Source organism: Xiphophorus maculatus, chromosome 3, assembly GCF_002775205.1.
Source record: "Xiphophorus maculatus strain JP 163 A chromosome 3, X_maculatus-5.0-male, whole genome shotgun sequence".
NCBI classification, from domain to species: Eukaryota; Metazoa; Chordata; class Actinopteri; order Cyprinodontiformes; family Poeciliidae; genus Xiphophorus; species Xiphophorus maculatus.
Genome location: NC_036445.1, coordinates 7,706,155 through 7,719,290, shown reverse-complemented (window position 1 = coordinate 7,719,290; position 13,136 = coordinate 7,706,155). Strand labels below are relative to the sequence as shown.

Below are 13,136 nucleotides of genomic sequence, written 5' to 3'. Positions count from 1 at the left end.
ACTTTTTAAAATATTTCTAAATGTCACCTTTAATAAAATATGACAGCCTATTTAATAGAAACTGAAAAGCTTAAAAAAATAACAAAATTATCCAAAAAAAATCTTCAGCTATGACTATTTTTTCTCCTCAGCCGCAGGAATAATAATAATAAAAAAATATGAACCACTAAGAACTGACCACATGTCAGCAAACCGATCTGAAAATTACTCATGTTGTTGTATTATAAGGTCATGCGATGGAAAAACAGCAAACGTGTCTCATCATCCTGAAAGTGTGGTTTTAGTTTCGTATGATTAATCAGCAGAGAAACCTTCTGCTTTTGTTTTGTGCAAACAAACTCCTCACAATTTCATTTCAGCCGCAATTGGTGCAAATTCATGAATTTCTAAAGTTTAAATTACACATTTAGATGAGTTAGTGATGTATTGTGTAGCATTTTGTGTCGTATTGACATGGATGCAGTTTATTATTCCAGTATAATCTGGATTTAGTTACTTTAGAGGCAGATAGAAATAGTTTAATCAGATTTATATCAGCATAATTTTTTAATCTGTGGGAGAAATCATGTTGTTCTGATATAATATTGATTTTAAACATCATTTTTGTAACCTTTCTTTTAACTGATTTCTGCTTTTTGTATGAACTCAGATGGAGAAATGATTGGGCCAAAACTGACATAATTAGGAATAAATGCATAAATAATTACATGCTCAATAAATAAGCATCTGATTAATTGGCCTATTTTGTAATAATTAGCCTATTTATTAATTAATTTATTGAGTTGTAGGTGAGAATATGACAGTGTTAGGACCACACTAAGAAAATAATAAAAAAACATATAAAATTAAGAGAATAAAGTCAAAATATTATGACTTTCTTGTATTTTGTGACTGAGTATTATGACTATTTTGTCAAAATATTACTTTATTCTCATTATTACAACTTTATTTTTGTATTTAGACTTTATTCATGTAATATTTTCCTTTATTTAATTTTTTCTTATTATGGCTTCTATTTTCTGTCATAACAGAAAAATTGAAATTCTCTTGCATAGTTTCACAGTTGTGTAGTAACTAGTTAGATTTAGTTGAGCAACTTTTTGGAAAAGAATATACTTTAATTTTATTACGAAGTATCGCATCTCTGGAGTAAATTTTCCACTCTAAGTAACTTGACTTAAGAGTAAACATGTTTTTTATGCCTGACTGTTATTTTTTTTATATAAATTGTTTATTTTTATCTTTAAAATATAAAAATTTCCACATAACTTAGAATTTTGTTCCATCTGGTGACGTAATTTTAAAATATTAAATGACGTTTTGATCAGTTACTCAGAACTTGAGTCGCCTTTTTACTAAATACTTTTCAACTCTTCAGTAATTTCTGCGTTTTACTTTTACTTGAGTAATTTAATTATGAAGTATTTCTACTTTTACTTGAGTAAAATTTCTCGATTTTCTCCCCACTGAATGAAAAACAAACATTTTAACCAAACGTCCTTCACACTCAGACACACACCTGCAATTTCTGTTAAAGTTTCATAAACTTTCTATTGAAAGATTGATTTGGAAAAATGTTTCATTTGCCTGTTAGTTTTTATATAAATTCTTTATTTTTGTCTTTAAACTACCAAAATATCCTCATAACTTTATATTTTAGTCCATCTGATGACTTGAGTCGCATTTTTACCAAATACTTCTTGACTCTTCAGTAATTTCTTGGACGGCTGCGTTTTACTTTTGAGTTGAAGTTGTGCTGATCTTACTTGAGAATAATTTTCTACCCTCTTCAGTTGAGTTTATCTTCAGTCCTGTAAATCTCCATAACAGTAAAGACTTTCCCGATATGGATCGCTGCCAAAACACAAAGATCCATTTTCTTCCCCGAGTTTTTTATGGAGATCCATTCATGAGTTCCCGAGACGATCGGACAGATAAGATCCCGTCTCCTCGACGTTAGTCGTAAGATAACAATCATCCGTGTGCGTTTGTGTGTAAATGTTTAAACACAAAAAAAAGTCAGATTTTTTCTCACGAGCCAACCAGGGAGTGTTTTATTGGGTGCTTCAGATATACAAGTGCACGACAAACCACTCTGCACATGGCAGAGGTAGCGGGTAGCCAGTAAATATACAAGTCCTGCCTCTTTCACAGGCAGACCCAAACTTTTAGTGGTCTGCCTCAAAAGCCTTTGAAAAAATACATACAGTACAAACAAAATCAGAAGAGGTTAAAAGCAAGAAGAATCGACTTGGGGCTAAACTTCTTCCATGCAGTTAACTTCACTGATGACAATTACAAAAAAAAAATCTCCAGAAAACGAGCAAAGAAATTAAAAATTAAAAGCATACTCTGCAGTTTTGTTCCAGGTGCCACTAAGAAAAATGAGAATACATACTGTATAGTCAGAGGACAATGCAAGTGATAATAATGATATTGTTTTTTTCTCCAATACAATACTTCCAACATTCAGATATTGGAAAATAAAAATCCCAATCTACTCTTTGTATAAAAAAGAAGCTTTCAAGTCAACAAGGAACAGAGAACTTTTTTTTTGTTTAAAATTTTCTTGTTTTTTGCACAGAAAAGGTAGATAAAATGGGGAGGAAGAGCAGGAGGGCGGTAACAGGAGGGCAGGTTCACCGTTGCACTTAGTGAGTGTGCTTTGACGTACGAAGGATGAGAGGTAGAGAGAGGTACAGAGATGAGGAGGGAGGACGGGGCGCCGCAGTTGCTGCAGCAGCGGCGGCGGCGGCTCTATGTAGCGTATCTCTTCGTCCATTGTTTAGCTATTCTGTCATGCTCTGTTCTGTTGGTCAGGTACTGTGTGGCGATGCTTCCCACCAGGGGGTCAGCTGAAAGGAGACAGAAAAACGCCAAATTAACTTGTTTCTATTAACCAGAGCAGCAAAAATCATGAAGAAAACTTGAACTAATCAAATTTTACAAGGAGTTTAAATGACAAACCGACACAGAAGGTGCATCATTTTGAAGCAGAAGGAAAATTATGCAGAGTAAAAAAAATTTAAAAAATTAAATTAAAAAGTAAAAAATTGTGTCCTAAAACTGAAACCATTAATCACAATTAGTCGTCATTAAACCAATATACCCCAATTTAAATAACTAACGTATAAATTACAAGCCAACAATTATATCCCTTACACAGATTATAAACTCACTGAGCCATTAAGAGTTGGGTTGAAATGATTAATCACGATTAATCAATAACCAAAATAATCATCAACTAATCCAGAATTTAGAATCAATACAGAGCAAAAAGAACAAAACTCTACAAAAATATATACATTTTCAATTTAAAATAAAAAAAATAACTTCGTCTGAAATTATGTTTTACTCAGAGCTCTTTAAATCGGATTAATTGATTAATATCCAGAATATTTGATTACTGACATAATCAGTTGCAGCTCTATTAATGGTATGCTTAAAGTCTACTTTTTTATAAACTTATGTCTCCCAATTTAATATGAAATAGTATTAAATTAATATACTTTCCAGTATAGTACAAGTACATGGTGCACAGTAAACTGGCTAAATTAATAAGTTTTCTAGTTTTTGCAAAAGGAAAATTTTTAAGTTGAAGGAAAATGATGCATCATTTTTTAATGACCACAATGAAAAAAACTGTAAAATAATGTCCTTAAGGCTGAAACAATTAATTATTAATCAACTGAAATAATGTCAACGATTAATCAATCAATTAATGATAAACTGGAATATTTAGACCAAAAAAACTAAGTTGTTTGCCAATAAAGCAACATAGTCAGAGCAGTAATTAAGCCAAAACTACACAAAAAATATAAACATTTTGCCTTTAAGATTAGAAATTTTCTTTTTCTGTGAATATATTCGTATTACTCTTCAAGCGGCGTAGTTTTAGGTAAAGTCATGATGTATTATTACATTTTAGGCAATAAAATCTTGTTAAAAAAGGAACTGAATCATTTATTTGCATCCTTCAATGTATTTATAAAAAAAGGTTTAATTTTTGAAATAAAATCTCTTTGCCGATTAAATCAATAGATCTCTAAAATAATCGTTTGTTGTAGCCCAAATGTCAGTTGATAAGGTTGTTAAATGTTTTTGGTCCAGCTTCCTCCTCATGAAGCTTCAGACGTTTCCACTGAGAGGAAAAAGTAAAACCCAAATGTTCTGCTCCGATTTGTCAGATGAAAATAACTGGAGAGAAAACCAGCAGCAGCTCACTGGGAGCGCCGCTTCTGCTGGTTCCTGTACCGATTATTCATTCAAGCAAGACTGTCAATACCAATTTCTTCTAAGAAGTGTTATAAAAACAACTTCTTACTGCATTACTGGTGGATATACCGTATCTACGGTGGCTTATTAGGGAAATTTCAGATAGAAAAAAAACATTTCTGCCAAAACCAAAAAAAACTTTGAGTTTAAAAAAATCAAAAATTTGCTACAAAACATTCCGATGTTTTGAGATTAATGTCAGAAATTTTCTAACATAAAATAAAAAAATACAATTTCTGGTCTTGAAAAGTCAAAAATTAGCTAAACATTCTGAAATTTTGAAATTAATGTCAGAATTTTCTACAAATGTTGGAGTTTCAAAAGCCAAGATTTTTCTAGAAAAAACTCAGGTCTTCTGGTTCTGCTCTACAGCCAGAACCAGAACCAAATGGAGAAGCAGAATTCGGCTTCCATGCACCACAAATTTGAGACAAACTTCCAGAAAACTGAAAAACCGAAACACTGAGTTCCTTTAAATCAGGACTAAAGTCCCACCTGTTTACAGCTGCTTTTGAAACACTGACAAACATATTTGATGTTGATTTTGATTATGTTTAATGTTTACTGGTTTCACAATTGGTGATACAAATAAACGATTGATTGATTGATTGATGAAAGTACTTTCAGAGATTGGTTTTACCTCGTTCTATTAAAGGTAGCAGTAACAAAAAGGACCCAGAGGTCGTAACAAACTTGGTTTGACTGAAGCAGCATGTTTCCATTTACCCTCAGCATGTTTCTCCCTGCCTAATAAAAATCTGCATCGGTTTCACAGAGTAATCGACGCCGTCGCAGCTGCAAATGAATAGAAATCATGACTGTAATGGGTTCGGACACCGCGACCCGACTTCATTAAGATGTAAATACAGCCTGGAGAAAAACATCCACCTGCATTCAGGCGTCTCTGCTAACCAAAACAAGAGCAACAGAAGCGCCGAGCTGCAGCTGCTGCCGTGAGGAAATGGACCAAAACAGATTCAGCAGAAACAAATCAGAGAAAAATCAGAATGATAATCATTTGGTTCATGTTTAGGAAGTTTCAAAACAGGCGACATGAAATCAAAATTAGCCTGGAAATTGATTTAGCCTGGAGAAATCAGGAAGTCGTCCTCCAGGAGCAGCACAGACGTTACGAATAAATGAGATAACGAAACAAATAAAATGAGATTAAAGCCATTACTTTTTATTATCCGTGCTTTTAAATTTAATTTTTTAGAAAACCACAACATTTTGCTTCAAGAAGAGGGATTTGTAGCTTTTATGTCAAGTTTATCTGTACAGCAATAACAATGTTCAAAGTGTTTTGGATGATAAGAAAACCTAAACATTACTGTGGCAGCATAAAAAGAAGGGATGAAAAGTTGAGATCTAGACCAGAATTAATCAATTTTCCATTTATTAAAGGAAACACTAAACATGCTGGTTTTCAGCTTTGATTTAAATTAACTCAGTGTTTCAGCAGTTTTGCAGTTTTCTGGACATTCGTTCCAGATTACAGAAGCATAAAAACTGAAGAGTGTTGCTTTTTTTAGTTGCTGTGTTCTGCAGTAATTCCCATTGACTCCTGTTATATTTGCAGCAGTTTAAGAAAAAAAACACCTAAACACAGTGAATACTGTGGGAAAAAACAAAAGCTACATTCACACACAGCAGATCTTGATGGTTAATTCAGTTTATTTTGCGTGTTTGATCATACTACTCATTAAATCTGAGCGTAAAGATACTTCTGTGTGAACGGTTCAGGACCGAATGCGCAGAAGAAGAACATCGACGTCACAAAGCAACACACAGTTTACACAAGTAATAATGGGTGGAGACTTTATGAAGGGGTTGACCCAGAAAACCTGCAAGTCGATATTTTTCTGAGTTAAAAAATGTTTAAAGTTGAAAATATGATTAGGTAATTTTATTGGAAGTCATTTTCTACAATACCTAAACACCAACTATAAAGCCATAAAACAAGCAAACATAAAAAATACAAATAAAATAAATTAGTTGTTTCATTATAATTAAAGTGTTCAACATTTCTTGATCCTTTAACCAAGACTTGCCACTTTATTTGCTGAAATTGTTGGCGTAGTGACCATATTATGTTGCCATTATCCTACCAAAGAGGCTAATTTACCAGTAGCATTGTTACTGGTGTATAAAAACCCTACAAACAAACAAACAAACAGTGATTAGCCTGGAGGGGCACAAGTAAAGCCTGGAGGCCCGCCAGGCTTATAACACACTGATTTATGGATTTTAAAGTTTATTCAGCAATTTGAGCTGGAGGTATCGTCACAAGATCAAAACAATACAAAGGCAGCAAATTAAAAAGAAAGTAAAACTAATAGTGACATCCTGATTTTGTGGCACTTTGAGAGTAACGTCTGCAGAGAAATCAGTTTGGATTTGTGGAAGTACTGACAGACTTCCTTCATAAATTCATAAACGTAATTTTCAGCGGTTGTTTACATCCTGATTTACCGTGTCTGGCTTCTTCTGGTGCAGAAGTATGACTTATGATTCACGTCAATGACATAAGAGTCGGATAAAATGCGACATGACCGTTCGGGCTGCAGACACTATGAAACAATGGAACTGGACTATTGAGACTGCTGTAAGAAAGTGAATATGGGCCACATTTGGGCCAAAAAAGCAGATTTGGTTTGCATTTGCCTGCTGAGTGAACGTAGCCCAAGTCCAAGCCAAACAGAGAAAACAATAAAACTGCTATTTTTACCCCACTGGACAAGATAATATCTGTTTTTATTCCAGAGTTCTACTGAATAATGACTCCTCACTAGTTTGTTTTGTGAAAGCAGTCTGCAAGATTGCATTGAAAGTGAATTAACTTCAACTTTAGTGTCCGCAGGGTGGCGTTACCTGGGTTGCAGTCTGTGAGCAGGGAGCAGATGGACAGCAGCACCTTGGAGATGGTGAGGGCGGGGCTCCAGTTGTCCTTCAGGATGTCCAGACAGATCACTCCCTGACTGTTGATGTTGCAGTGATAGATCCTCGTGCGAAACGTTACCTGCAGACAAAAAAGAAAAATAAATGCTGCTGTAAAGAAAATATTTAGAAAAATCACTTATTATGCTTCCTTGAACAGGTCAGGATATTTTATGGCCTGTACAAAACATGTTCGTTACACTTGTTGGCATGAAATCATTCTTCAGTAATGAGGGCATCTGAGAGTAAAACTAGATGACCAAAAGTCCTGGAGTTTCACTTGGGTTGCTAGGTAACGGGCTGGGCCTCACTGGGGTTGCTAGGTAACGGGCTGGGCCTCACTGGGGTTGCTAGGTAACGGGGCAGAGCCTGCTGATTTGTGACGTTACATCCGGAAGGTTTTTGAAACGGCTCAATTTCCAGACATCCAAAAATTATTAACTTTATTTTCCAACAAACAGCTGGGTTATGAGCTTTGGCTGTTTTTGGAAGCAGCTGAGACCCAAATGGAAATAGAAAAATAAACATGTAAAATATGAATTTTCCATAATAACGCACCAGTTTGTTAAGGCAACATATCTGCATTAGAAAGAATAGAAAGTAAAATAAATAAAATTGTTTTACATCCCATAAAGATTTCCCAGGTAAATTAAAACCAGCACCAAATAAAAGATTATATAATAATAATGTAATAACTTTTAGGCAATGCATTACAAAATAAATGTTCAGATTACATCTTTAACTTAATGACAGTCGGCATAAGAAAAATCATATTAGAGTAGTTACAGCTCAACTTAATGAAACAAAAACATACATTTAAAACTTTTTATGCCTTTTTGATTTAATAGTTTTATGACAATTTTGTTGTACTTTCCTTTGTTTTGTATTTATTGTTTGTACTGATTGTCTTTATTGACAAATTAGTAAATCATATTAATCTTTTTCATATAATCTTTGTTTTTAGGAAGACAAATTACTCGTACTAGTCCAGGGATAATGGATGGAAAAATTACCTTTTGGCTAATTCTGGTACATTTGCATAAATTTTTTTGTGCATCGTCCCCATCATATGAATTAATAAAATAAAATTTTTAAATTTCTCTTTATATTATAGATAATCTGTGAAGTTATATTATTTTGCTTGACATTTTCCATTGTGAGGTTCTGAAAGAATAGGAGAAATAAATTAGTTTAGAACAGCAATTAAATTTAGCAATGAAATGTAAGACTTAGAAAAACACAGCAGGCAGGAAATGCTAAGCAACATTTTGTGACACGTTCTTGGTAGTTTGTCAGGTCAAGGGTTTTGTTTTCCTTGGCAGCAGTAATAAGTGAGACAACGGGGACGTCTTAACGCTCTTCTCAGTTTCTTCACATTACCGCCGACTTTCCAGCATCGCGCTGATCGAGAGCTCCACTGAGGGCCGTTTGCACCATTCGTCAAAGTGGCTGACAAATTTACAGATCTTTAAACGACTGTATTTTATCAGGACTTAAATCTGGGATTTCCTTTAAAGGGATTATGCAAAATTCAAATTTTGTGTGGTTTTATGCTTTAATCTGGATCTCTACTGCTTTTAAAAAACAGCCCAAACAGAAGACAAAAAACAACAATAAAAAAAAAATCCACACGGTTGTTTTTTAGCAATAAGTTTATGTATTTTTTGGAGCCTGGAAAATGAGCTGTTTCAAAAACCTTGCACAGGCATGGCACTGTTACCTAGCAACCCCAGCCAAGCCTGGCCCCGTTACCTAGCAACCCCAGCAGAGCTCTAGAACGTTTGGTCAGCTAATTTTATGGCTGTGATAGCTGCTGGAAAAGACAAGTGTTTTATCGCTGAACTACTTGCTGCATCCTTGTTGGTTTACACAAAATTTACATTTTGCACGTTTTTGTTCTTCCATTTCAGGCCCTATTGCTTCTGAAAACAGTCCAAGCACTTAAAAAAAGCACTCAAATAATTTCAAGACACTAAAAATCATCAACTTATTGCCAAAAAACATCCGTTCCAAAAACCTCCCGAATTTAACGTCACAAATCAGCAGTCACTGCTCCGTTACCTAGCAACCCCAACAAAGCCCAGCCTGTTGCCTGGCAACCCCAGCTGAACTCTACTTGCTGCATTCTTGTCAGTTGTGCATGAGGCTCTACTTCTGCTTTTCAAAGATGTACAGTTGCATATTTGAGCCTCTGTTTTCAGCCATTTTCACGTGTGAGTGTAAAGGTTGAGTTGGGGGCGTGGCTAGCAGCAGATTATTTGGATTTAAAGTGACAATGGGCTCTAAAGCAGCTGATTTTAAAAGGAGCATAAACAGAATAAAAACTCAAATGTAATTATCTAAGAATGATTTAGTGTAATAAATGCAATGAACATGTTCTGAATGGACCTGTTCTGACCTGTTCAAGGAAGCATAATGGGTCATCAGAGCATTACTAAATCTGGTGCGTTTAAAAACCTGACCACCAGAGGGCAGCGCGTTCTAAAAACATGACACCTCAACAATATGAGCTCTGTTGAGAAAAACTGGACTCCAGCACCCAAGTGTCAATTAGTTCTTCCACTTGTAAAAGTAAACAGCCTCCTGTGACGGCGCGGGCTCCAGCGGTGAATCATAAGGATAACACACTCCTTCCTGAGAGCTCAACCAGCTAATAACCTCCCACAGAAATCAGGATCTGACCTCCTGACCCTGAGGAAAACCGCCATCCAACCCCGGCATCCCCCAAGAAAAGGACTATAGATTCCTCATTTAAAAAAAACAGAACACATTCATTTCTGCAGTGAAGGTGTGTGGCTGCACCACAGCAAACACTGTGTGTGTGTGTGTGTTTGAAGGGGGGTTTGGCTGCAGATCACAGTGTGCTGGATGGGGTAAGAGGTATTGAAGGGGGTGGAAACACTCGATCCCTCTGGCCACAGAAAGCTGGGTCGGAGCCTGTGGATTTGTTTGAGTCTTCTGTCAAACACGGAGCTGCTGGTACACAGCACAAAGACAGAAAAGGAGGTGTGTGTGTGTGTGTGTGTGTCCGTGCGCGTGCGTGTGTGTGGAAGGCCTCCCGACAGGTTTTGGTTTTTTTCTTTTTGCCGCACCGAAAATATCTACAAGACTTTCCCCGACAGCGAAAGTGTTCAGAAGCGTACGAAGAATAAACAGTTTGATTTGCTAATAGAAACAGATCTGTGTCAAAAAGCTACAAACATAAACCAAACAGATTCACACGTTCCTTGCTAACTACAACCCGTTTGTTAACTCTTCCCTCAGTAAAATTCAAGTACTTTTCAAGTATTTTCAAGGGAAGTTTTCAAACTTTTCCAGCATCACTTTGGGAGATAAAAACAAGATCTTGCTGCTGGAGGCCAAAAAGCTGCTGACTGATAATGACCAGCATTGGTTTTAGCTGTTAAATTATCAATATAATGTGCTAAATATTAAATGTACGCCTGATATTTAAAAGACAAAGTTACTCAATGCTTTGGTACCAATTGTCAACACTACAACAATTAAATAAGGTCACAAAAAAGTTTTAATTAGAAAAAAAGAAATGAGGGACAGGGAAGTAGTTCAGCTATGCTAGCTTGACTCAAAACTCATCTTCTTTGATTGACTGGAGATCATAAAACAAGTTTAAATTGTTTAATTTAATTAAAAACAGAAGGAAGTGCTGGTGTCCACTGACCTTGGGGGGTTTGAATGGGTAGTCAGGTGTGAAGGCGATGTCCAGGAAGAAGACTCCTCCCTCGTACACGGAGCCCGGAGGGCCCAAGATGGTCGACCTCCACTCATAGATGTTGTCTCCTTTGGGGCCAGCGCTGTGAAATCGAAACAAGATATTAGTTAATATTAATGAGAAAAGAGAACCAACAGAGATTTGTGTGGATAAAATGTCTCCTGACAGGCCAGTGATGAAGATTTGTAGAAAGATGAAACCAGAAACAGGGTTTGTACATTTTTCCCACAATAAAGTTCAAGCACCAGAACCACATTTTGAAGATACAAACAAAACAACTAAAGTTAGATTCTACTCACTATTATATCATTTATTACGGTTATTAATAATGTCTTGTGGCTGTATTCTACAGCAGGTCTAATAACAACAAAGATAAAAACAATAAGTAGTTAAAAAGCTGCCTGGCTACTAAATCATGACACTCAAACCACAGAACATTAACGCTTTGTGAAGCTGAAGGCCACATCTGCTACATATGCTGAGTAATTAATGCCCTTTTCCCCCATCCTGTCGTTTGTGGAAAGACCTTCATCTGGTGTAAAGCCAGAAAAAACCCGAGACAATAAACAATCCCTCCGACGTCGGGTAACTACCACGGCTGGTGTTCATGTCGGAGCGTCGCCTGTGGCCAGATGTGCGGACACACTGGGCAGCTTTCAGCCGAGGTTCCCGTTTCGCTGCTCGCTGTTACTGAAACCAGTAACGATATTTCCTGAATGAGACCGTCTGGCAACACATCGCCCTCTGTGATCAGGAATTAGACGTCTCCTTGTTTAGATTGGTTACAATTTAATCTACTTTAAAAAAAAACAACACTTTAAATATTCTGGGTCACATTATGTAGATCCATCCTGAAACAAGCAGCAGAAAACACCAGGCGATTGGGGCTAAAACGATTAATCAATCAATCACAAGTAATTTTGATTAATCACAAAGAATCTGGTTAAATAATTAAAATAATCATCAACTAATGATTGATTAGTCACGATTAATCAATTACTGAAATCATAATCAACCAATTTAGTAATGGATTTAACATTAACTGGAGTGTACAGACAAAAAACAGCAATTTTCTGAAAAAACAACAAACTCAGAGGAGCCAAATCTGTACAAAATAACTATATATTTAAGATAATAAAAAAGATCTTATTATTTTCTTAGTTTTGTCTTATGAGAAGTAGCTTTTCAGCAAGATATAGGAGCTGTTTTAAGTAAATAATTCCTTGATGTTGATTTTTAAAAGTACTAGTTCCACTGGCAGATTATTTCACTTGTAACAACACATTTCTCACGTTATAAGTAAATTAATACTTTATTAATATTAAGAAATTATTGACTTAAAAGAAGCTCCTATATCTTACTGAAAAGTTACTTGCAAATTAGTTTTGTCTTATTTCAGTGTACAAAGATATTTGCAGTAGAGACTAGACAAAAATATCTGGTAAATTTGTGTTTTTTACAAAGTAATATTGACTTTTTTCAGGTCTTAAAGCTAAAGGTGATTCTGCAAATTTAGTTTTCCAAACAAAACTTGAGACTCATTTTTACTTAATAAATATTAACAGTTGTACATTTAAGTGTTGCATGAAAACCTTAGTATTGACAGAAGGTCCACTTTCTTTTCTACTATGCATGTGTGAACATAAAGAAAGACGTCTGGGCCAAGAACACAGCGAGAACACAGAGTTTAGAACGTTTATTTGGGTAACGAGATCTTTACATCACATATTTAATTTGCTTTGGCAGAACAAAACTCTGTTTGAACAGTCGCCAAATAAACTCCATAATTGCATGTTTTGTTTTTCCTCCAAACATGCTGCTGTATGTCATCCAGACAGAGAGAAACATCTGAGCGCAGCGAAGGAAACGAACCTCCGAATGAAAGGATTTGCGGGCGCATGTTGACATCTGATAGCCAGCAGTTTGAGCCTGTCATAACATCATAAAGTAAGAGCAAACCGCATCAGAAACTGGTGTTCTTGTTCCTACATGATTCTGCTGGTTTTAGCAGAGGGAGGCCATGTTTTCCTCCTCAGCAACCAAGGATGTTTGGATACTTTACGGATTGATTCAGATTAAAGATAGATATTATGGATCTGGATAGATATTATTGTTATTCTGGTACCTGATGACTTTCCACATTTTAGACACTGAAACTAAACTTCCTAGGATGTATTCAGTCTAACTGGTTCTG

The 13,136-nt window shown here is 35.7% G+C and overlaps 1 protein-coding gene across 1 annotated transcript in view; it reads right to left on the bottom strand.

Annotated features, from left to right (window-relative positions):
* Positions 1 to 2,030: 2,030 nt before the first annotated feature.
* The window catches only part of LOC102233395 (ubiquitin-conjugating enzyme E2 E2), a 43,949-nt gene continuing 32,843 nt past the window's right edge, over positions 2,031 to 13,136 (bottom strand). The window contains exons 4-6 of the mRNA XM_005799425.2: positions 10,892 to 11,024; positions 7,147 to 7,294; positions 2,031 to 2,855 (exon numbers count right to left, since the gene is read on the bottom strand). Of these exons, the coding sequence (XP_005799482.1) occupies positions 2,758 to 2,855; positions 7,147 to 7,294; positions 10,892 to 11,024 (379 nt within the window). The 3' untranslated portion in view covers positions 2,031 to 2,757. The remainder of the gene's footprint in view (positions 2,856 to 7,146; positions 7,295 to 10,891; positions 11,025 to 13,136) is intronic.